The sequence below is a fragment of the Molossus molossus genome, unplaced genomic scaffold, assembly GCF_014108415.1.
Source record: "Molossus molossus isolate mMolMol1 unplaced genomic scaffold, mMolMol1.p scaffold_m16_p_2, whole genome shotgun sequence".
Taxonomy (NCBI): Eukaryota; Metazoa; Chordata; class Mammalia; order Chiroptera; family Molossidae; genus Molossus; species Molossus molossus.
The window spans coordinates 124,256,675-124,283,120 of record NW_023425355.1 but is presented as its reverse complement, the minus strand read 5'-3'; the positions used below and the strand labels follow the sequence as shown (position 1 = coordinate 124,283,120).

Genomic DNA, 26,446 nt, shown 5'->3' with positions numbered 1-26,446 from the left:
TATTGGCTGTTTTTTTTTAAACACTTTATAACCTAGTTTTGGAAAGAGACTAATACAAAATTAGGGAATAGTTGATAAATTGTATGTTGCTAAATTGAAGAATTAGGTTAGTATGGATTTTGAATTGTTGGCATGTCTTTGAGGAAGGTTGAACTCCATTTTAGGCCTCAAAGAATGTATTGCATTATATTAGGAAAAGGGAGAATTGAAGGATAGTGTAAACAAGCTATGACAGTGAAACTGTGTACACTTGTTTCACCAACGAGTGAAGAGATGATCAAATTTGAGCATAGGGTGACTTATTTAAGAGTTTTAATAGAACTAGCAGTGATAATAAGTGCTAACTGCTGTTACTGTGTACTAGGGATCGTGCTAAACACTTTACGCATATTATTTAATCTCAATGACCTTGAAATAGGTTTTACTAGCCTTATTTTCTTTTTTTATCCTCACCCAAGGACATTTTTCTATTTATCTTCAGATAGAGAGAGAGAGAGAGAGAGAGAGAGAGAGAGAGACATCGATATGAGAGAGACACATCAACTGGTTGACTCCTGCAAGACCCCAACCAGGGCCGTGGATGAACTGCAACTGAGGTATGTGCCCTTGACCGGAATCAAACCTGTGACCCTTTGATCTGCAGGCTGATGCTCTAACCACTGAGCAACCTGCCAAGGCTAGCCTTATTTTCTAAATAAATTATAGAAATGCTATATAATTCATCCAGTGCCATATAGCTATAAGTAGAGGTAAAGCCCATTTGAACATAAACCTCTCCAACCCCAAAGCCTGTGTTCTAATTTGGATAGATGGGGGTTGACGAAGACAGAGAGGGCACTGGAAATCATGCCCTGGGCAGCAAGGGACAAAAGTGGTGGGATGGTTATTTCAAGTGCACCTATCTGCTGAGAATAGCTAGAGAAGTGGAACAACAACAAAAAACTATCTGCCCGGTTGGTGTGGCTCAGTGGACTGAGCATTGTCCTGTGGACTAAGAGGTCCCGGTTCGATGCCCGGTCAGGGCACATGCCTGGATTGTGGGCTTGATCCCCAGTGGGGGGGGGTACAGGAGGCAGCCCACTGATGTATCTCTCTCACATCAATGTTTCTCTCTCTTTCTCCCTTCATCTCTCTCTGAAAAAAATCAATAAAACATTTTTTAAAACTATCTGAAGGACTGGAAGACTACCAAGGCAGTGATGAATTGTTGAACCAATATCCCAGATAGAAGAAAAACTCAGGGAGGTGGGCCTGGCATTTGGTGTTGTTTATTCCCTAGAGATGTCTATAGATTGTAAAAGGAGTATCTGAGAGGCTAAGCAGCACTGTCATAGGTTGTGAAGATAGGGAGGCAAAAGATGGAGTCAGGGGCTGCCAAGGGTGGGGATGAATATTGGTAAAAATCACAAACTTTTTAAAAATATATGTTTTTATTGATTTTAGGGAGAGAGGAAGGGAGAGAGAGAGAAACATCCATGTGAGAGAGAAACATTGATCAGCTGCCTCCTGCATGCCCCCTACTGGGGATTGAGCCCACAACTCGGGCATGTACCCTGACCTCTCAGTCCATGGGGTGGCGCTCAATCCACTGAGCCATACCGACCAGCTAAAATTACAAACTTTTTTTTTTATCCTCACCCGAGGACATCTTCCCATTTTTTTGTTCAGATAGAGTGGAAGGGAGAGAGAGAGAGAGAAACATCGGCGCGAAAGGGACACATCAAGTGGCCACCACCCGCACGACCCAACCAAGGCCAGGGACAAACTGCAACCGAAGTACACGCCCACAGCAGGAACCGAACCCGGGTCTCTGTGGACCGCAGGCCAATGCTCTAACCACTGAACAAAACCAGCCAGGGCAAAACTACAAACTTTTGATTGGGAGGGTTAATCCTAAAGTAAGGTAAACTGAAAATATACCAACCTTCACAGGAATTGAAGCCCTGATTCAGATAATTTAAAACCCCAATTAGATCAAGATATTCTGAGATTACTAATGTTCCTAGTCTAGCTTCCTTTTAGAATTTTCATATACAATTTTTAGTTTTCTATAAAAGAATAATCAGGCATACAAAACAAGACATGACTAAAACCAACAGAAACAAGCAACATTAGAAACAAGACACATAGGAAATCCTGATATTAGAGTTCTCAGACTTTAAAATAACATGATCAGCATGTTCAAGCAATTCATTGACAAGATGGATAACCTTAGCAAAAAATTAGAAATTTAAAAGTTGAAATTCTAGAACTGTGTAAAAAACTCGGTTGATGAGTTTTATATCACATTTGACAGAGCTAAAGATCAATTAGTGAACCAACCAGAAGAAAGATCAGAAGTAAATATCCAGACTGAAGGACAGAGAGACAGAGGTTTAGAAAATACAGGAAAAAAACTAAGAAAAATATGGAGTAGGTGAGGAGGCCCAACATATTTGTAATTGGAGTCCCAGAAGAAAAGGAAAGAGATAATAAAGTTTTTGAAAAGGGATGAAAAATATCACAGAATCAAGAAACACTTTGATCCCCAGGCAAGATGAATGCAGAAAGCTATACATAAATATATGCTGAGACCTGAAGATAAAAGACCAATTTTAACATAAGCAGATATAGGAGAATTTCAGAGTATTGTTAGTGAACATGAAATACATTTGTAGAAGAAGCTGAAGACTGAGGAAGGCTATTTTTTATGCTTGTGGTAAAGGTGTGTTTGTATACTGACATCTTTTAACAACAGATACAATTAAAAACATAGACAAAAGTTCAAATGGGTCTATTGAGTCACAGATGACCCATGTTAGTAGTTTCATATAGTTTTAGAATTTGTGTGTTCATTCTCTGAGCAAGGTGTGGTATCTAAAATGAAGAAGTATCACTGCATCACTGCTTCCCAGTCACTGCCATGATGCAACCATTTATTATGACCTCACAGGTGAATTGCAGGAGCTTTGTGGTCCCAGATCTGAACCGGGCCTTTGGCTACTCTCGCCTGTCTTTAGTTATCTTCGTCCCTCTGGTACTTTTCTCTCTCCCTCTTAGCATTATTTTCATCAATATTCTTTTCCAAAGAGTTCCCACCACCCCACCCACTCTCCTTGCCATTTTTCGAAGGCCTTTTCTTCCAAAACCAACTTTATTAGTGGTCTATACACCTTGGTATCTAAGTATGATTGAAAAAGGGTTTGGGTTTATAAATACACTACAGACTAAATTGATAAAGAAGTACAAAACTACCCAAGTGGTTTCAATGTCAAGTGGGGAAAGGCAGGAATGAATGATGGGTAGTGTGTTCCTATGCACATTTCACTAATGCCACCAGTGAAATGTTCTGGCCTAACTAGAATACAACATAGTAAGAACCAATATCCAGGGAAGCAAGAGCCACTGACTAAAGACATTCAATGTATTAAAGAGAACCACTAGCAAAAACATTTGTCTCTGGAACAATTTTTCTTATTTAAATTGTATTGCAAACATTTTTCCTAAGATGTTGGATTTAAAGTTCCCTATGATGCATAACTCTGTAGGCAGAGTGTGCAATTTTAAACTCATCCTCTTGGCCTTATAAAATTTTTATGTATTGATTAACCCTGGGTCACTTATTAAACTTGTGTAGTCATCTGTTGAGATCTGAAAGAACCTTGAGCTCAATTTTTTTTTTTTTAAATCTTTTCTGGAATGGGTTATGTTTCGCAGTATCAGCATGAAAGAAAACCATAGATGGCAAACCACCTCAAACTCCAAGTACACTTGGCCTTAAACAACAAAAGTGAGGGTTTTATTGTTTTTCAGGGTTTTTACTTTTGTAAAATCTAAAATATCCAGTTTTATCAAGACCCACTTATTTTTCATTATTTCAAGTCTTTTATGACAGTTCTTCGAATGCCTATGTGTCCTTCAATCCTGGGTAAAGAAATACTGCCATATTTTACAATGATTGGATTCTTTAACTCTGGTCAGTTTACATTTAAAATAACTGAATTAAAATAATGTTGACTATAAACCGTAATTGAAAAATAAAATTTAAATGAAAAAATACAAAATAAAATAACAGAATTAGATTTCAACTTTGAGGTCTGCAGTCTTTAGTATTTCTTAATGTTCTGTTTAAGACTATGAAGTCATCCTGGCTCTACCTATGTCATAGAGGTTTAATTCTGGGTTCAGACTCTGAGTTCAAATCCTGGCTTTTCCACTTACTACCATTCTGTGTCTGTTCCCTCAACAGTTAAACTAGAAAAATTAAGTGTGGACTTCATAGGTTTGAGCTGAGGATCAATGGTTAATACATAGGGTATGTAAAACAGTACAGCCGACTATAAGGCTTCATTCAGTAAGTGTTAGCCATAGCCACTGTTCTGAATTGGCTGATAACCTTCTTAATCCAGGAATGCCAGATGAAAAGACTGATTTATGCACGACAGGTGTTCTTAAGGGAAATGCAGAGCCTACTCAGGGTCACATACCCGTCTCAGTCATTGGCATTTTGGCATTTATACTCCTAACAGCTAAAATAGGTTTCAGCCCCCACATTTTGGCATATACATATATGTATTTTAACTCATCCCCTCCCCCACTTCATTTTCCTTTGGCCCCACCTGATTCTGAAAATGTCATCAGGAACAGTCATAAATATAATCTCTTCCTCTTTGCAAATGACCTCTTACCCAGCTTAATTAATAGCTTAACTTTGGGCAAGTGGTAACACATAGCAATTAAATCTGGTTTACTGTTGTGTCTCTTGTGGGGGAAATTTGGTAACACTTTGTGTAGCTGTCCTCAGTCCTTGCTTAGGGTGTGTTCCATAACCTGGAGCCTCCCATTCATCTCACTTCCTGTCAGGACACTAGCTCCTCATAACAAACCATCTCGAGGAGATGGATTGTCTGCCTTTGCTTCTAGTTAACAAAAAAATCGTTTAGATGGTCTCTAGTGTATTTTTTTCCCTTAGCTACCTTTCCCTTCTATTGTTATGGCTAACCAAAAATAACACAAGTTTCTAAATATTCTACAAATAATTTTTTCCTCTTTTCTGTTTCTGCGCCACTAAACTAACCCTGGTCCATGAGCACTGAGGCAACTGCATTTCTCTTCACTCTTAAAACTTTGTTTTCAGCACAAACCAAATCTACCAGATATACTGGAAGTGACTTGATTTAATACAAATAAAAGTTTCAGATCATCCAAATTGGTTTTTTTCTTAACTTATTTATTTGATGGTCTGAACCATTTAAATCCAATGTACTTGGTCTAAACAAGGGAAATGCCTTCTAGAAGCAGGCTGTATGATATTCTGGACCCCCTAGAAACTATTTTCCTTATTTTTAAAAAATTACTTTGAAACTTAGCTATTTCCTGGTCCCTCTGGACATGCTGTTCCTTTTTTTGGCAATGGCCTCCACCTCCTGCCACTGTAGCAGGGAAGTGCTTTCCTGAGGCCCCTTCCCAAAGCAGCCTTCTTATGCCTTCCTGCACTTGGCCCCCACAGAGATTGTGACACTTCCTTAGCATTTCTTTCTAGCATCCCTTGTGGATGTGCTCACTCACTGTATGCAGCCTTTCAATTTCAATGGTTGGGTGAAGGACCAGTAACTACCTGAGCCACTTTTCGAACTAGGTCACAGATATGTGGCCAGGTAGGGAAAGTCATCCTGAACGAAACACAGGTCTATACCTGGTCTTGTTCAAATGGAAATACTATTGAACCAGAGACTCTGACTGGACTGCTTTTGTCCCCCTTCTACTTTATGTCTCTTCTTTTCCTACACTCAAGTGTGTAGAGAAATGTTCATTCTGATGAACTTGCCCAAGTGAGTGAATTACCATTTCCTAAGTGGTCAACAAGAGAACATAGACCTTGAATCTGGCCATCTCTAGCATGAATTGCCATTATTTCTCCTAATGCTCCAGCCGCTCCAGTTTCTCCTGGCCCTTCAGATCCAGTTGCCGTTGTTCCCTTTGGCTCTTCAGTTCCAGCTGCTGGCCCTTCCTCAGGTATTGGTGCACTGGCTCTTGCTCACTTCCCGGCCTTCCAACTCAGACATGCTGGGGGAAATTGACCACTGCTGCCGGATCTGGGTCTGGCTCTTCTTCTGATTGTTCTCAGAAATTACCTCCACAAGGGGCTTAGTCTTCCAGCTTGGGGTCTTCTCTTTGGCTTTTGGTCTCTTACTCTGCAAATCTAATTCTGCCATCTTAGCTTCTTTAATGAGTTTTCTAATTTTTTATGTTCTTAATTTAATTAATTTTGAGCATTTGTGAATTGCTTGGTAGTATACCAGTGACTGACATTTTTTTTTCCTCTTTGGCAGTCTTACTAATTCATTATATGTATTCTAATTGTTTTAAACTCGTGGGCCATAAAAAACCAAGTACATATTATGCCAGCCCTCTGTGATCATGTAATAATGGAAGGAGAGGGACTTCAGAGAGCATCTAGTTCAACTGCCTGATATTCAGGAAATCTGGGCCACGTAGGGTAAAATGACTTGCTCAAGTCACGTAGTTTCTTGGTAGCAAAGCCAGAAGACATAGAACTTGGGTCTCCTGATTTCACACCCAGTGTTTTGACTCTTTCTGGTGAGAGGTTAACTCTGTGGATTCCACTGTGGATACTTGCAAGCTTTCAAATGAGGAGTCAAGTGCCCAGGTGACTAAATGGTCCTTGTCAAGGAGCAACTGAGTCACAGCAACTGCTACTCAGGGAATTACCTGATCATCAGTTTGTTTTTGTTTTTGTTTTTAAATAAATGATTTAAAAAAAACAAGTATCCTAAAGAATGTGCCCTAGAAAAGATGTTCTCAAATTCTAGTATAATACTGAAAAACCTGGGATGCCTATAGCAAAAGTACAAAGACTCAGGCCTTCCTTGCGTAGACCTGCAACCAGAATCCTGCAAGTTGGGGCCTGAGATGTGTGATTTCAAAGTTTTCCAGGTGGTTCTGGTGTGCTTTCTGAGTAAGAACAACTGCTATGGAGTCTAGCAGTGTTTCTTAAAAGTGGTGTATTTCTGGGCCCCCTCCCCATACCTATTATCCTAGAATTTCTGGGGACGGGGGTCATCTTTAAACTCCCTAGTGATCGTTATGTCCATTAAAATATAGAAGAATGCTCATCTAGAAGGCTTTGAATCATTCAACAAAAGGCCTAGAGCAATGACTTTCATGTCTCTTGTTTGCTTCCCTTGGTAAGAAATATGTTTTGCATCATGATTCAGCAAACCCACAGAACTAAAACAAAAGTTTCACAAGTCAATACTTATCTTAGCAAGTTCAGTGAGCTCGGATGTTTTCCGTTCTCGTCCATCCTATTTCCGTTTTTGAAAGTAGGTCATCAAAAAACTCACGAAATTTCTTTTAAACCCCTAACCCAGTGGAGTTTTAAAAACTAAGGGTCGAGATGTGCTTGTTAATTCTATCACAGATTTAATACTTTTCTTTCTCAAACTGCTCTAATTTTCCCAGTTACTCCTGTTAAGCCTTTAATACCTGCTGCCCCATGAGGAAAATCCACTTTTGTCACAGTCATACAATACTTCCACTGTGTAGAAAGTGGACTGCCCTTGTTCCCTGGACATGGGACAGCTTGCCAACTCCACGATGCTGTTGCTAATGGCTTGTATCAATCACAGTGCAAGTAACAGACAACTCAGCCACACTAAAAGGAAAATTTGTTTAAAGGAATGACTTTGCTCATGGAACCAGCAACCCAAAAGGAGCTTAGTTCAGGTGCTGATTTATTCCAGACTCAGACAGTCACCTCGATCCCCACAGATCTGTCTTTCCTGGGATGGCTCTGAATATGGCCAATTAAGTTCTTTCTTCATGAGGGTAGCAGGCCCCAGGCACACACTGCCATACTGAGCACAGATCTCAGCTGGGCTGATTAGACTGCATGCCCTCTCTTGAACCTACCACTGGGGTCAGGACAGGATACTGGTGCTGGAGATGGGGTCAAATCTCAGGGAAACCACGTGGTTAAGGATGAGAGAAGGATGATTGCCTAAAGAGAATTGGAGATACTGCTCTCAGAAGCAAGATGGATACTGGGCAGCAAATACAGGTGTCATCTATAGGCCGTGCATGTCCATGGTCTTCCTCTTTGCCTCCCATTTCCTCGGTTGTGACGACCCTTTTCTTGCTGCTTTTCACATCTGTGGAAATCTATACAGTGTCCTGAAGTTCCTGATTTAAATCTCATACGCGGTAGCCACTGTCAAAATCAAGCACAGACAGTGCTAAACTTAAATGACAGTTTAAGTAATTAGAAATAATTGATTAAAATTCATCACCTGAATTTTCCTGGTTTTTAAATGAAGAGAAAGAAGTAGTATAGGTACGGATGACCCAAACTAGACAATAACTTGGTATTCTCAGGTGTAGTGGACCAGCCTGTATAATGTTCCCTGATGTCCTTTAAATAGACTACGGGCCAGAGTCTTTTCAGGAGTAATCTGAGCACAGTGACTGCCTAAAAATACCTAGTGAACAGTAGTAACACATTAAAAGTTAAGTACAAAACTTAAATCTGGCAAAGAAAGCTCAGCTGATCCTATTGGCTAACTTTCGCAATTGCTTTATGTACCATTTAAATCTTTTTTTTTTTTTTGGTAATGCTCGAGGATATTTTTTTCCATTTATCTTCATTCATAATGGGAGGGAGGGAGGAAGAGAGAGAGAGAAACATCCATGTGCGAGAGACATATCAACTGGTTGCCTCCCACACGACCTCCCACACGACCCCAACCAGGGCCAGGGATGAACTGCAACCAAGGTACATGCCCTTGGCTGGAATCGAACCCAGGACTCTTTGGTCCATAGGCCAATGCTCTAACTGCTGAGCCAAACTGGCCAGGCCCTTTATGTACCATTTAAATGCTCTCTCTTTCTCAAGCCTTTTGTCATGAAGCAGAGCAGAAATACTTTCTACTAAGGGATCAGAAAATGGACAATAGTTATTTAGTTAAAAATAGTGTTGATCTGTTAAAATGGAGATTTTTTTTTTTACAATCTAGCATGGAAAAATAATGAAAAAATATTTTAACAATTCTGGGTTCTTGTCTATTTTGAAATAATTTAATGAAAATAGGCACTTCATGCATGAGAGAATGAATCTTGTTCCTTCAATAATCGTATCAGATTCTCTACTTTGTAACAAATTGCTCCCAAGTTTTCAAACGTAATATGCTTTATACACTCAGTATGGTGATTCTGGGCTGTGCATTCTGTCTTGGCAACTAGCCTGCCTAATATTTAGATTTTCTCTGCATTCTTGTATGCTTAGAAAATCCATATCCAAAACATTTTTTGTGTGTTTTTTTTCTATAAAATGAATACAAAATAAGCACCCTAAGGTTTGTATTGTTCTCCTAACTTGGTCTGTGATTTTGTATAAAAGCTTTACATTCTCCCTCATAAATTTATTCTCCTCTAACAATATGCCCATTCATTTCTAATGTTCTAATTTCTGTCTTTTGAAAGCTATAGCATTTTAATTGCTTATGGAAACTAATCAGTCTCTTATCCTTGACAGTGATTTCATTAAGATCTGATTTGTTTTTAATTGTTTTTAATATATATTATTATATTTTGGTCTATAGTGTGGCTTGATCTAAGAACCCAGTCTACTGTTGAGAATCTTAGTAAAAGAATTCCAGGAAATAATAACTTTGTCAAGGTAAGAGATCTCTTCAAAAGTATGCTATAAGAATGCTCGTTTTAAAATGTAGATATATCATCAGAAAGACATATCTTATTGCACAATAATTATTTGATACAATTTATAGAATACTTATCTGCAGATAATTGAGGACAACTCAGATTTTTTTCCGTCTTCCTTGCCCTGTAGTTGTTTAGAAGAATAATATTCCAAGGTTGGTTGCCTGGAGGGGATTATAAAATATCCCTGTGGTTTAAGCCATATTCTCCAGGGGTTGCTTCCTGTAATTGAACCCTGACTTTCAAATCCATCCTCCTGTTTTCTACTATCCATCAGAGAAAGTTCTGGGTGCTTTTGAGTGTTTAGGCATCTGGATTCAGGGAGAGAAAGTAGGAGACATTTTATTGACCTCTTTTTTAAAATTGATTTTAGAACGAGGAAGGGAGAGAGAAATATCATTGAGAGAAACATTGAGTGCCTCCAATACACACCCCAACCAGGAATCGAACCCACCACCTTTTAGTGTACTGGACACAGCTCCAACCAACTGAGCCGCACAGGCCAGGGCCATTTTATTGACCTCTTTATTGAACATTTCCACTCTCTTCATATGAATACGGCTAATAAAAAAAATTGCCTAGTTTTCTGTCTCTTCAGGTAAATGCAGGGAGAGAGAATTTTTGAATCAAGCAAGATATTTTTTTTTTAACAAGGTCAAGACCAAATTCTCCTACTATCCAAAAGGAAATTCTGTTTTTTTATTTTTTTATCCCCTTTATATTTTTTTAGTGGGACTCTTAGGATAATTTCTTGTGGTTCTTGGTTTTGAAATTGGTGTCCAAATGCTATTAATTACAGGATACATGGAACAGACTGACAGCTGTCAGGGGATGGGGAGGAGGGGCTAGATAAAAGAAGGTGTAGGGATTAGCTAAAGAACATATATGCATAACCCATAGACACAGATAACAGTGTGGTGGTGGCCAGAGGGAAGGGGGTGGTGAAGGATGGGTAGAGGTGGGCAAAGGGGGAGGAAATGGGGACATCTGTAATAAAAATGAAGCTAAAAATCCTATTAACTACAGCAATTTAACAAACCATTTCCTGCCCCCACCTGCCCAAATAACTTAACACTAGCTTTGAATATACCCTTATCATCTATTCTGTTCCCTTTCTCACCCTGTCCAATCTTCACCCCTACCTCCACTGCACTTTGTTTCATGGGATGCATGTTTTTCTCTTCAGTGCCATTTTAGGGGCCTTCTACACTTGCTACCTAAGTCGTAAAAATGAGATAATGCATACTACCTCATTATTAGTTTTCTGGGAGCATATTTCCATAAATTATTTCTTTTCATTATGTTTGATCATTGATCTATATTTTTTTCTAGGGAAGCTGGAAAACCATAAGTTAAGATTCTTACAGGTTGCATTAAAGTACTAAATCCTTTGGTTGAGTTGTCTTACCAAACATATCCATAGGAGATAAGGAAAAAATTATCACTTTTTAGTTAGATGATAAATGAGGAGAGTAGGATGGGGAGGGAAAGATAATTGCATTGTTTTGATGTGTATATTTTCTTAACCACTTTCATCAGCCCTAATAAAATAAAATTGCAAACAATAATAAGAGTTGGACCTGATCCCTTCTCAAGGAAGATTAATAAGCCATATGTGTTTTATTATTACACTTTAACCTTTATTTCAATTCACCCTCTCTTTGTTTGATTTATTTACTAATTTAAACAACTACTTTCTTACATAGAGTGACTCTGTTTTGCTTTAATCTGGTGTATTTTTTAGCTCTACTTTATTCTCCACTAATTTTATATTATATTATTTGAATATGAACGTATAAGTATATATTTATAATATACTTATTTTGATACACATAAATATAATGTTAAGTCTTATGTTTTAAAACAAAGTTTTCTAGTTTTGGTCATTAGTTTATAATTTGATATACTCTCTTATTGTCAATATAAATATCACTTTATGGAATATAAAATAAAAAGCAGAGCTTTGGACTAGGTTAGTACTAACTCATCACAAAAGTCTAGATTACAGGGCATTGCATCATTTAATTTTCCCTTTTCCTTGCTACGTGGATGCTCTTTGAACTGCCAACATATCACTGATCTTTGTTCATAAGCATGCTTTCCTGTACCATGAGATAGGTAAAGTATTTTTATCCATAACACTGTACATGGGATTGCTTTTAGAGCCCCTGAATATTTTGTGATTTGTGGAGTTTTGGGGTGGGTTTGGTATTTTGTTTTCTTTTAAAATGTTATGAATTTAATTTGCAATTGTTTTTAGTCCAAGACAGGCCTTCCACTTAGCACTTACTTCAGTGCTGTGAAAGTTCGTTGGCTTCTGGATAATGTGAGAAACGTTCAAAAGGCTGTTGAAGAAGATAGAGCTCTTTTTGGGACTATTGATTCGTGGCTTATTTGGGTATGTTTAAATAGAATTCATGTTTGGAGAAATTTTTTAGACAGCCATGCCTACTATCTATTGTCTACTAAGAGTTTAAAATTTTTATTTGGCAGCATTATTTAGAAAAGTCACTCAAGAAATAGCAGAACAGCCCTGGCTAGTTTTGCTCAGTGGTTAGAGTGTTGGCCCGCAGACCAAAGAGTCTCAGGTTCAATTCCAGTCAAGGGCATGTACCTCGGTTGCTATTCGTCCCTGGCCCTGGTTGGGGTCATGCAGGAGGCATACAGTCAATGTGTATCTCTCACATTGGTATGTTTCACTCCCCCTCCCCTCTATCTGAAGTTAAATGGAAAAATATCCTTGGGTGAGAATTTAAAAATAAAGAAATAGCAGAACATTTCACACTCCATTTGAGAAGCATCTTTACCTATTTCCTCTTTATTTTTTCTTGTCTTAGTTCATTAAAAATGGAGGATGATTACCAAAACCATATCTCATCTGTTATCTTTAGAATAAGAAATTTAGGTGATTAGTAATTGACAACTTAGGTAGCCTTTCTCTCTTGCCTAATATGAAGTTTCCCACTAGCCGTTTTTTAGAAGAAATAACTATTTAACATGATAAAACACCTAGGCTACTTTTATTATTTGCTTTCAACATTACATAGCTGTCTGTATCTTATTTAATTAAACCGTAATGTGAAAAATCATAGTGGAAACTTCTGTTATATAATCTTTTTGCCTAAGCTGAACATGGATAAGTAGAAGCTAACATTTCAAACATTTCCCAGATATATCTTTAAAGTACGTAATTTCTCTCTCTTTTTATTATAAGTATTTTCAAATATACCCCAAAGCAGAGGGAATAGTGTAACAAACCTGTACAGCAGTGAGCCAGCTATGTTAATCAACTATCGCCAATCTTGTTTCAATTAGACTCACATATACTTTCTTCCTACAGATTAATGAAATTCCAGACATATAATTTCATTTATAAATACTTCGGCATTTTTTTCACATTCAGAGAGCTTCAAGGGTATAACATCCCTATTTTTACTAGTCAGATCCACACAGTGGTCTTGAAACCGCTATCTGGAAGCCCACCTTACATACACACACACACACCCACACACACACACACCCGTGTTAGCTAGCTGTGCTTTGTGCTCATGGCCAACAGTTTTCACACATGTCAGTCACAGTTGAAATAGTTTTGACTATTTGACAATTGCCTGGAACCAGAGTAACGCACGAACGTGGGAACTGTGAGCTGCAGGGGACTCAAGGGAGCACATTGGGCTATATCCCCCACCGTGATGTCTTTCTCCACTTTTCTTTCTTTCTTACCTCATTGCTTTCACATAAAAGAAAGCAGCACTAACAACAACAACAACAACAACAATAATAAATATTTAAAATAATTTTTAAAAATTAAAAAGGAAAGCATCACGGCTTTCCATTCTGGTACAAGGGTATTAAACATCAGAGAGTCTAAAACTCTGCTTTCAAGATAATGTGCTTGGGTCAGTGCAGACCCAGCCCAATGAGAAGTATTCCAAACAGCCCTGGCCAGTTTGGCTCAGCGGTTAGAGGGTTGGCCCACAGACCGGAGAGTCCCGGGTTCGATGCCCGCTCAGGGCATGTACCTTGGCTGCAGTTTGCCCCTGGCCCCGGTTGGGATCGTTTGGGTGGCAGCCACTCCATGTGTCTCTCTCACATCGATATTTCTCTCTCTATCTATCTCCATTCCACTCTATCTGAAGATAAATGCAAAAATGTCCTTGGGTGAGGATTAGAGAGAGAGAGAGGGAGAGAGAGAATTATTCTAAACAAACCAAAAAGAACAGCAGCAACACAGGGTTTAGCAAGATCCTGAAGAGGCAGATATCTCAATGCATTTCACTTTGCCAGATATAGTAAAACTCTGCATTTTCCAAAGATAAGAGAATGAAAACAAAACTGGTTTTTTGTTTAACTCACAATGAACTAGAACTATGCTAATATGGCAGCCACTTTGCCTTGAAATGTGGCCGGTCTGAAGTGAGACGTGCTGTGAGCATAAAATACACACTGAATCTCAAAAAGTTAGTAGTCAAAAGGGGGGTAAAATGTCTCAGCAATATTTTTTTAATTTTTATTGATTTTTTTTTAGAGAGGAAGGGAGAGAGAGAGAGAAACATAAATATCAGAGAGAAACATCAATCAGCTGCCTCCTGCATGCCCCCTACTGGGTTTTGAGCCTGTAACCTGGTCATGTGCCCTGACTGGGAATCGAACCGGGACCTCTCAGTCCATGGGACGATGTTCAATCCACTGAGCCACACCAGCCAGGCTAATTTTTTATGTTGAAAGGACATTTGGATATATTGAGTTAAATAAAATAAATAGTATTATTAAAATCAATTTCACCTGCTTCTGTATGCTTTTTAAATGTAACTACTAGAAGATTTCAAATTACAAATGTAGCTTACATTATATTTGTATTGGACACTGTTGAAAACTAGAAAATTAAGTAATTAAAATGTGCTGTTCTGTTTTACATGCTCTGCTGCTGATTATGGCCCTTGACAAAATGTAGATTCAATTGGAAATAAGTACAGATTTAACATGTCCTTTTTATTCTGTCTAGTGCTTGACAGGAGGAACCAATGGAGGCGTCCACTGTACGGATGTAACAAATGCAAGCAGGACGATGCTTTTCAATATTCATTCTTTGGAATGGGATAAAGAGCTCTGCGAGTGAGTTGTGTTTTCTCCCAAGAATAGCTTTCCAAATATGTTACCTATTTATAACCTAAATCTTATTCTTTTCAGACATTAGTGGAGCACTAAACTTTAAATGTTGGTATTTCAGCTACGATATAAAAGTCTATGTTGTGTGATCTTTTAAGAGAGATTATTGTTGCATATACAATAAACATGCCAAATTAAGGAATTGCCTTGATTATTCTCCAAGGAAGGTTAAATTCCTTTAGAAAAGTACTTTGGTTTCTGTGTGCTTTTTTAATTTTTTATTGATTGGCTTGGATAAAATTAGAATCTTAAATATATAGTCATACAACTATGTTCTGCTTGTTTATTTTTGTTACTATTTAATTTTATACTCAAATACATCCATTCACTAATTGTTATTTACATTTTTTGCCTTTAAATGCATGTAAAATTTTTCAGATATTTACTTCAGTGTTAAATACCCAATCTTATCTTTTTTTTTTTTTTTCAGATTTTTTGAAATTCCAATGAAAATTCTTCCAAATGTCCGGAGTTCTTCTGAGATCTATGGCTTAATGGTAAATACAAATTTTCATTTAAAAAACTTCACTAATCAGAGTTTGAAATTGTTACTTTGATAGTTTAAGACTTGTGACTTCTCTGTGAATGTTGCTAATATGTAAAATAAGATGTTAATATTTAAATAGTTTTATAACTTAAAAATTATAGAGTTTTTACCAATTCATTTTGTATTTTATAAACTTGAATTGGCTTTCCCTTCAGTATTATACTTTTGAAGTATTACTGAGATAATCTAACTACAGAGGGTGACATGGGAATGTTTGAGCTATTTTGTTCTTTGAATCCAAATACCTGTTTAGTAGTTGTGTCTGTTTTTAATTTATAGAAAGTCTCTTCACATTTTAGTTGTGTTCTTTTTTCTGTTGAATCCCTTCTTTTTTAATTTAATTTTTTAATTTAAATATAGTTGGTATACAATCTCTTTTAATGGCCAAACCATGTTTTAAATTGCATTCTTTATCAACCTGAAGAAAACTTTAGCAAAGAAACTGAAAGCAAAGTGTCTGTTTCTGATATGTGATTGCTAATTACATTGGGTTCCATAATGGACATTTTTACTGTTGCTTTCATTGAAACTCAGAAAAGGTAGTTTCGGCAAAAAAAAATCTGCTTAACATCATTGAGTATCTCTGATTATACGTCAGGGATGGAAAGCTCTAGGATGATTTGAACTGATGTTTGAACACAAAAAGCTGGAATTTATGATAAAACTTAAGAATACATCTAAGAAAAATTGCAGAAAATATTTAGATATTTCATGATGAATATTAGAAAATCTATTTATAGTGTTAATTTTAATTAACTTGAACACTTACGTGCTCTGGATAAAACTTGAGCAAGAATTCTTAAATGTTTCATTCATAATAAAGCCTTTAAGGCAACATGGAGTTTTTTAAAGAGTAGTCACTTCTTATCTACAGTGCAAATACTTCGATGATTTTATAGCTGTCTACAAACTTACTTGAGTCAGAGAAAAAAAACTATTCTTGAGAAACCATTTCAGAGGATGGTTGAAAAGAACATTGAACTGGCCTAGTTTTCTCTTGCATTTAAAATATTATGCTTCTGTCCCCCTTTTTCCCCTTGCTGACTATAGAAAATCTCTCATAGCCTGGTGAGTAGGTTGCCCACCAATTATTCTACCCATTCATTTGGAAAAGATACAGTGCATTTCCATTTAGTTTTAAACAAGCATTAAGTCCATTTGTCAAATAGATTTATCTAAAACCATGACTCTTCAAATTATTATAAGCTCTAGTCAAGCTTTAGGTTTTTTTTTTATTTTTATTTAGTCTTATTTGTTCTTAAGCTTTCCATAAGACTGAGAGTGATGTTTCAAAATAAAAGACGATACGGTAGTTTCCTGGCATGAGAAATTCTGATGTCCCCATTACAAAGTACAGTTTGATGTGCTTTGGAAATTAGATGTGATTTTGAAATGTCCTAAACATATACCCTGACCAGCCTTTCAGACCAATTAGTTGGAAATGCACTGTCACTTTTTCTGCATGCTTCACCAGAGGATGTTCCCAGGGATCCTCCAGAGCTCCCTCCCTGTGAAGAAAAAGGAACTCTTTCCCTGCCTGACCTCACGTAATAGATCCTGCTGGTAGTTTGATCATTATGTCAGTAGTATAAACAAAGACTTCTTTTAGTGTTTAAATATATTAGGAAATACAGCCTCTAGGTTTCCTACTGGTTCACTTTCAGCCCTTTATTAAATTTACCCTTCACTTAATATCCAGGTTCAGGTTCCCTAAGAATAAAGATAGTAAATAAAAATAGCAGGTCTTGAATTAACAAGAAAGCGTGAAAGAAAGAAAATAATATCTGCTCTCTGAGGGTGTTTTCTATTCTGTAAAGGGCTTCCACATATATGCTGTTGTTTCCTTATCATCAGAACCATGTGAGATGGCTTCTATTCTTACCCTCACTCCAGCAGATAGGGGGCCCAAAGCTCCCGGAGGCCAGAGACTGGCCCACAAATAACAGAGTGAGAGGTGGGTCCAAAGCTTTTGTTTGGTGCACTTCCTAGTACATCACATATATCTCGGGGATCACATCCTTTCCCTTAATTCCTTAATATTAGCACAAATTGCTTTGTGTTAGTGTATTTTTTATATATCTTTATTGTTGAAAGTGTTGCAGATGTTTCTTCTTTTCTTCCCCCATTGACATCCCCCCTTCCCTAGTGTATTTTTTTTATTGATTTTATTTATTTCTTTATTGGTTTTAGAGAGAGAGGAAGAGAGAGGGCGACAGAGATAGAACCATCAATGAGAGAGAACATCAATCGGCTGCCTCCTGCACGCCCTCCACTGGGAATCGGGCCCACAAATTGGGCATGTGCCCTGACTGGGAATTGAACCAGCAACCTCCTGGTGCATGGGGCGACGCTCCACCACTAAGCCACACCAGCCAGACTAGTGTATTTTTTTTTTAAATAAGTTTGTTGAAGTATACAGTCAGCGACTTAAATTTTGTTTTTCTTCCTGGAATACTGGCCACACTTCATCAAAATAAAAACCACTACTCATGACATACATTAGCTCTTGTTTATCTAAACTTGAAGAATGATGTTAGCTATAAACAAATAGTACTTAATACCTGAACACTGTTGTGTTTCTTATCATAAGAGCAGTTTGAGTAGGAAGAATAGTTGGTAAAATGCAGCCTTCCAAAATTAGTAAGTTCCATGCTGGTTTCCTAGCTATTCGTATGTTCATTTTTAAAGAATGTGTTAGTCTTTTCTTAGTAATGGAGAGCAGCGCAAATTGCTAATGGACTTCAGCGTTCGTGTAGCCTGGGCCCCGTTTTGTAGATAAATAAAGCAAGGCACAGAGAAGTTTCAGCAGCCTGCTCAATGGCTTCATACTAACTAACCAGGAATAGCACCCATGTCTCCTGACTCCCAGTCCAATGATTTCATGTCCATTCTCCAATGCCATGTTTCCTCTTGTCAGTTTAGGAATACTTCTAATTTCTGTCTCTGAACCACTCATGTAGCTGAAACACTTGCTTTGTCTTGTCTGCCCCACATGCTCTGGCATGTCGCTATTTCATGTTCATTTCTATTGCAGTCATGTTAGTAGAGCCAACAGTTTGTAATTATTCATAATCCTTTTTTAAATTTTTATTAGAAAGCTGGGGCCTTGGAAGGTGTGCCAATATCTGGGGTAAGTTTCACCACTTAACATCTCCCTGCTACCTCCCTACCCTCACCCCTTCCATGTTAAGGCTTTACTTTTATATCTTAATCAATCTGCCCCTTCCTAAACTGTGAGGAAGAAGTCAGAGCAGCAAAATCAGCTCCTTCTTGTTCTCGTGTGGATTGAGACTCTTTGGAAGAAATCAATTCTTACACTCCCTTCCCATACCTGTAGTCTCATAGGGGTATTAACAAATAAGACAATGGCCAAATGGAGGCAATGCCGAAAACATAAATCAATTCATTCCTTGGTAAATAAAAAAGGAAACATAAATCCTATGGCTCCTCTAAAAAGGAAATTAATAATATTGTCTTACATGTTCTTTATTGTCATTTACACTTTCAGTGTTTGGGGGACCAGTCTGCTGCACTGGTGGGACAAATGTGTTTCCGAGATGGACAAGCCAAAAATACGTGAGTTTAAGAAACAGACCTAAAAATGAATGGTGTTTTGTTTATCGCTTTGGTGCTTTGAATGAGGAAAAGCTTTTAAAGTTCATCCAGGCTGCAAATCAATAGGTTAAGAGTTCCAATAGGAATATATACATTTGTTTGCCTTTTGTTTTTCTTGATCTCCTTCAAATAAAATGCACTGTGCCATATGTAAACACGTTGATGAGGCTTGTGAAGACCTTAATTTATGAAATCCAATACCTTTTCCAATCTACAAACTACATTTGGTTTACAGTACTCATGCCTTTTTAGGGAAATTAGCAGGGAGGACTGAGCAGAGGGGAGGAAGAGCCATGTTTTTAAACTATAATTTTTGCCCTGGCCAGTTTGACTCAGAGGTTAAAGCGTTGGCCCACGGACCGGAGAGTCCTGGGTTCGGTTCCTGCTAAGGGCATGTACCTCTGTTGGAGTTTGTCCCTAGCCCCAGTTGGGGTCATGTGGGTGGCAGCCAGTCAATGTGTCTCTCTCACGTCAATGCTTCTCTCTCTCTCTTCCTCCCTCTCTCCCTCCCACTCTATGTAAAAATAAATGCAAAAATGTCCTCAGGTGAGGATAAAAAAATAAAAAATAAATAAACTACAATATTGTTCCTGCCCTAGACTTTCTCACTATAACTAGAAAGTCATATTTTTGTGGAATTTTCAATGCTATTCTCCTGGTGCTGCATTCTCTCCATTATTTGGAGTTTCCCCTTTGACAAGAAGCAGAAGGAATGATAGAAGTAGAGATTTGGTGTACTTCCCTTCTAATCTCATCTTCTTAGTACTCACACACATGGAGTCTAACAAGCCCTACATCTAAGAGTAATAAGATTACTCCCAGTTTAGGATGAGAAAACAGATACTCAGAGAGGTTCAGCCATTAAGTGACAGAAGCAATCTCTGTACCCAGACCCATCTAATTTGACTTAGCCAAGCTCTTACTCTCTACATTTTACTGTCCCCGGTGTGGTAAAGATTTCCATAGGCCTGCCAAGAGACTATCTATATTTAATTGTTCTTTTCTTGAGAATTTTCTAAATTTCTCGTCAGTGTTTAACTTCAGTGAGCAAGTTCTTCTTTTGTGACTAATGGAATGTCTAACATTTTTTTTAAAACATTTTAGATTAAATGTTCTTGTAGTCTAGCAAGGTCAGCAGTCCTCATTGCAAGAGTGTGAGAGTTTGGGGACGGAGGGTTTGAGATAATGAAAATTCTTTGCAGGTCATGGTATCCTGAGGTTGCCATGAACAGGAGAGCTTGAGTCAGTGCGGATCTGGAGATATATCCTTTGAATTCTAGATTTCAGGCAGTGGAATAAGACAAATGATAGAAAACTAGGCTCTCCATATATATATATATATATTTAAATCTCTGGCTTTCTTAATTTTTTTTTTTTTATTGATTTTGGAGAGAGAGGAAGTGAGAGGGAGAGAGAGATAGAAACATCAATGAGAGAGAACATCAATTGGCTGCCTCCTACACGCCCCCCACTGGGGATCGTACCCGCAGCCTGGGCATGTGTCCTGACCGGGAATCAAACCAGCAACCTCTTGGTGCATGGGTCGATACTCAACCACTGAGTCACACCGGCTGGGCAGAATTCAGTTGCATCTTGCGCATAGACACCTTCAATTTTAAGAAGAGCAATGTATTTCCTCTGGTTCCGGAGACTCTGCTTATACCCAGAAAAAAATGGCCTTTGACCACAGCCTTCCACATATATTTGTCCTCATAGAAGTCCTGTTTCCAGCAGCCTTCACCGGCTCCAAGATAGAGGAAGGAGCCTAAGGACTTTTTCTTGATAGACTATGGGATACTTCTGAAGGTTTGTGAGCTGGTGTCCAGAGATGACTGGAACAGTTTGTTTAACAATATGGCAGTCCTAGGTCAAAGTGAGGAGAGACTAGAGGCAAAGAGGCCATGGAAGAAGCCACTCATAACAGTGTATTCATAACAGGAGCAAGAACTAAGATGGATGGGGATAGACAGGAAGGCTGCATATTCATGGCACATCAGAAGGACAAGATACATGAAGCAGGTGTGGAGTCTAGTCACCTGCACCTGGTACTTGGCTTAGCCAAAATAAGGAAAGGGTCCAAGTAGAAGAATTTCTGTTTGGGAAATGTGTGCGATACTGGTATGCTATATGTTGCACATATTTTGAAATGTGGAATGAGTTTAACATAAAAGTAGAGATTTTGAATTGCCCCTCTTTAGAGGTGATTTTTTTAAAGCAATGGGAATAGATGAAATTACCAAGAAAAAAGTGTACAAGTAGAGGAGATATTTAGGAGAAGTTAGAGACACAGACATGAAGACTTCAAAAAATAGAATGTAGTTATTTATTCATGTGGAAATCCAGGGTAGAGATTTTTTAAATCCTCCCCTGAGGATATGTTTTTATTGGTTTGAGAGAGAGATTGATTGATTGCCTCCAGCATGCATCCTGATTGGGGATTAAACCTGCAAGCCAGGTATGTGCCCTGACCAGGAATTAAACCTGCAATCTTTTTTGGTTGGGCGATGCTCCAACCAACTTAGCTATCCGGCCAGGGCAGGGTGGAGATATTTAAGAGGGAGGCTTGGTCAGCAGTGAAAAAGACCACAAAAAGGTCTTGGAGGCTGAGAATGAGAACAGACCATTGTACATAGAAATTAGGTCTTCAGTGGGCCCTCCAAGAATGAAGCTTGACTAGAATGCTCGAGATGGAAACCAGGTTGCAAATGGTTAAATGCTTTTTGTGGATAGGTTAAAAAACAAATACAGACAGCAAGACAGAATGTGCTTTGTAAAAATGCAACCATCCAGGAATGGTGAGTAAAGTGAGTAGTTTGTTAGGATAACAGGATCATACCAAGTTTGGAGGTTTTTGTTTGTGTTTTTAGTCACTGCAAGACCAGAGAATGTTTCCTCGGAGTCTGAGCAGAGAACAGATGGAGGTTGTAAAATAAACGAGAGATAAGTGATGAGCAGAAGAAACTCCTGAGAGATTGAAACTGAGAATTTAGTTAATCTCTCTGAAACTCAACAGGGAGCCAATGTCATTCAGCTCAGAATTCAGTGGAAAGCCCCATCTCTGTTTATGGGTGGAGGAGCAAATTATGGGTGATTCTAATTTTTCTTTTAGTTTATCTGTCTTTTTTTTTTTTTTTTAGAATGAATATGGATTATTTTAACATTAAATTTGCTTTTAAGAAAAAGAACCTAAGATAGATGCCGCCTCTCCCCAGAGGCACTAAGAGTAATAAATGAGGCCTCTTACTTCCTTCACAGATTCAGCCAGGGCCATTCTCCCCTCCCCCACTGTGCACCATCTTTGACACACTTCTCCGAGAAGGATAGTTAGCAACCTTTACCTTCGCAGAGATCTGCAAAGTCAGACATCTTTTTATTATTGAGCACAGGGCAATCTTGAGGAAGGATAGACAGATATGAATGTTGAAAGTGCCCTATCTGTTGGATGACTGGGAAGAAAGAATAGTAAAATTTAAGAGGAAACTAATTGTCCATGTACTGCTTTGAAAGCTGTGGCCTCCGCGTAGCAAGGGAGTCGCTTCATACATTGCTAATGCTCATTAATTACTTATTAAGTATACTAACTTAAGGATTCACTTTTACTGAGTGCCTTGAGTCTTGGCATCAATTTTGTACTTTGAGACTTATACACCAGCGTTCATATGAACAATGTTTATAGGAGTAGTAAATTGATACATATTTCTCCTTTTAAAAGTGTGAAACAAACCCTTAACTTCCATTTTTATGAATATTTATTAAAGTATATAACTTCAGCCTGGCCAGTGTGGCTCAGTGGATTGAGCATTATTCCATGGACTGAGAGGTCCCCATTTGATTCCTGTTCAGGGCACATGCCCGGGTTTTGGGCTGGATCCCCACTGGGAGTGCATGCAGGAGGCAGCTGATCGATTATTCTTTCTCACACTGATGTTTCTAGCTCCCTCTCCCTTCCTCTCTCTCTTAAAATAAATCACTTAAAAATGTATAACTTCAAATATATAGCCTTTTTCAGTATTACGAAAGTAAAAAGGTTTAAGTGATTTTGGTCTTTTAACTTGTAAATGTATTATTACCTGTACCTAATGTTACTTGACTGGTGTCTTTAAAAACTTAGATATTCATTAATCCCATATTCCCTGTGGGATAATTCTTATTCAGAACAATGGTACCTGGGAAAATGTTGATTGGAAAAAATTGCCTTCTGTTTATTTGCTCCACAAGACAGAGGCAGTGGATGGGGTCTGTTAATATAGCACTGACTGGTAATAGCTTCTGCTGAGGTCCCTCTGCCCACCTCTGGACTGAATGCTGCCTCTTCTCCCACCTGCCAGAATGTCACAGAGCATAACAGCAGGGCCCGTGGGGAGGGAATCCCAAGCTCAGGCAGGACAGCGTGTGGAAAGCCAGGGGTGACAATCACAGCCAACTCGGTTGAAACTGTTTCCCTGTGACCCTCACTGGTATCAGTTTGGGGCTGCTTATCTGCCTGGCACAAGTCACAACTACTCCCGTCCACATGCCAGACTTGTTGCAGAGTCCGAAGCTTATGGTGATAAAGCTGCCACAAAATAAATTCAGTTCTTCCAAGGCAGCCCTGTTGCACTCCAGCCCTCGCTCTCCCAGCACTGTTAGAATGCCCAGTCCTGCTAAGGGAACAGGAAAGCTAGGCCTCAAGTAGCCTTCCCCTCTGTGTCACTTCTGTGCCCATGGTCCAGCTACACTTTCCCACACTCTGGACTTGGTCTTTTCTTTGTGCCAGAGGAGAGTGGCGTTTCTGTTTGTGACTATTCTCATGATAGAGCTCAACTGGCCTGCCCCATTGGTGAAAGGCTCTTAGTCACAGTGCTTCAGTCCACATGGGTGAGGAGCGACGTCACTGTGACTGAAGGCAAAATTGGTTGTAATTCAGTGATATTTTATTAACACAGCTCTGGGCTATACTTGGCTAAGCACTGGATACTGTACCTGCATCTCTCCATAAAATTTGCACTAAGTACATTTATTAATTTTTAGATCTTTATTAATTTTTATTAATTAATACCTAAAGAATTAATCTTTATTATATTTTTGAGAGACAGGAAGGGAACTGGAGAGAGAGCTAGAAACATCGATGAGAGAGACTATCAACTGGCCGCCTCCTGCATGCCCCCCACTGGGGATTTGCCCACAACCTGGGCATGTGCTCTGACCTGGATTAGAACTGGCAACCCCCTGGTGCAGGGGTTGACACTCAACCACTGAGCCACACCGGCCAGGCTAAGTATATTTTCTTCTAGACTGATCTTTAAAACATGATTCCAGAGTGGGGTATGTGATGTTTGTTAGCTTTTGGAACTTTTCTAAAACTTTAATATAATTACTTTTGTTGTACTAAGTTAAGTGTCAGTTTAAATAATTTGTATTATTAATGTTTCCCCACTTACTTTTAATAAAATTGTCATACTGTTTCTTCTTCCCCCAATTATAGGTATGGAACAGGCTGTTTCTTACTATGTAACACAGGCCGTAAGGTGGGTTTTTCAAATCAAAAGATTGGTGAAAGTCTTTAACTTCATATAATAATGCTTGAGCACAATTTGCTGTTAAGTTACTTTTATTTTTATTATTTTTTAAATTTTATTTTATTTTATTTTTTTTATCCTCATCCAAGGACATTTTTTCATTTTTTGTTCAGATAGAGTGGGAGGGAGAGAGAGAAAGAGAGAGAGAGAGAAACATCGATCTGAAAGGGACACATGGAGGTGCTGCCACCTGCATGACCAACCCGGGCCAGGGACAAACTGCAACCGAGTTACATGCCCTTAGTGGGAACCGAACCCGGGTCTCTCTGGACCGCAGGCCGATGTTCTAACCACTGAGCAAAATGGGCCAGGGCCTGTTAAGTTACTTTTAAAATTCAACTCTTATTGTTTTTATCAGTTCTTAGTTAAGAACTCAATGATGACTATCACTAAATTTGAATGGTTCTAGTAAGAACCATTATAGGTTCTTTGAATGTTATATGTTTTTAATTGTGCTGGAGAGATATGTACACTAGGACCTTGTTAGATTCTTTTTTTGGATCCTGTTAGATTCTTAATGCGAATCTAATTTGGAACAAGGGATAAAATTTTTGCACTGTTTAAGTGCCTAATACTGGTAATTTTGGCTAAGATTTATTTTTTAAATTGTTATATTTATTGAATTATTTTGTACCTTGGTTATTGTAGCTTTGACAAACCTCAGAAGAGGTGGATGTGGGGGGAGGGAAGAGATGAACCACAGAACTTTTACGTATGTATGTGTAAACAAGGACATAGACAATAATGCTGGGGGGGTGGGATTGGGTGGAGGGTATTATGGGGGGGGGACATCTGTAACAAAAATAAATTAATTAGTTAATTTTTTTAAAAAAGCTATCTCTTCCTGGCCCATTTTACTCAGTGGTTAGAGCATTGGCCCCCAGACCAAAGGGTCTTGGGTTTGATTCCTGGTCAAGGGCATGTACCTGGGTTGCAGGTTTGTCCCCAGACCTAGTTATGCAGGAGGCAACCAATCTGTGTCTCTCTCACATCGTGTGTTTTTTTATCTCTCTCTTCCCCCCGCCCACTCCTTCCCTTCCACTTGATCTAAAAAATCAATGGAAAAATATCCTCAGGTGAGGACTAACAAACAAACCAAAAAAAAAAAAAATCTTTATTATTTTCCTGACTACTGAAATCTTTTTCTCTTTCCCATAGTGTGTATTTTCTGAACATGGCCTTCTGACCACAGTGGCTTACAAACTTGGCAGAGACAAACCAGTATATTATGCACTAGAAGTAAGTACTTTTCAATCAATATGGATAAAATGACAAACATTCAAAACTAAGAAAATCATAGCATTTTCTAACACCTTTCCTGGTAAATCTTAATTTATAGGACTGAAAACACTTAGTTTTCTTCTTCACATTGGATTGAGTGGAAGAAACTCAGGACTGAGCTGGGAGTCAGGTCTCCCATGAGACCTTGAGTATATTGGTTCCTCAGTCTGTTTACCAGTTAATTGTGGGACCTTAACCACGTTGCTATTATTTAGCTATTATTAAATATAATAAGGCATTGATTTGCTCTAGTATTTCTGTTTTGTATGTTTTTTTGTTTTGTTTTGTTTTTTGTTCAGATAGAGTGGGAGGGAGAGGGAGAGAGAGAAACATCGACATGAGAGAGACACATCGAGTGGTTGCCACCCACACAGCCCAACCAGGGCCGGGGACAAACTGCAACCGAGGTACATGCCCTTAGCGGGAACCGAACCCGGGTCTCTCTGGACTGTAGGCCAATGCTCTAACCACTAAGCAAAACCGGCCAGGGCTGTTTTGTATGTTTTTATTGATTTTTTTTTAGGAGAGAGAAGCATCGATGTGAGAGAGAAATGTT

General features: G+C 38.5%; 1 protein-coding gene across 4 annotated transcripts in view; it reads left to right on the top strand.

Moving 5' to 3' along the window:
- GK (glycerol kinase) overlaps positions 1–26,446 on the top strand; it is a 77,006-nt gene that overhangs the window by 25,966 nt on the left and 24,594 nt on the right. For 2 of the 4 annotated variants that reach the window (XM_036270219.1, XM_036270221.1), the window contains exons 5-13: positions 9,600–9,676; positions 11,978–12,115; positions 14,726–14,835; positions 15,320–15,386; positions 16,487–16,504; positions 18,531–18,566; positions 18,945–19,012; positions 24,516–24,558; positions 25,768–25,848. In XM_036270219.1, the coding sequence (XP_036126112.1) occupies positions 9,600–9,676; positions 11,978–12,115; positions 14,726–14,835; positions 15,320–15,386; positions 16,487–16,504; positions 18,531–18,566; positions 18,945–19,012; positions 24,516–24,558; positions 25,768–25,848 (638 nt within the window). The remainder of the gene's footprint in view (positions 1–9,599; positions 9,677–11,977; positions 12,116–14,725; positions 14,836–15,319; positions 15,387–16,486; positions 16,505–18,530; positions 18,567–18,944; positions 19,013–24,515; positions 24,559–25,767; positions 25,849–26,446) is intronic. The other 2 variants (XM_036270222.1, XM_036270220.1) reach the window with 1 other exon arrangement.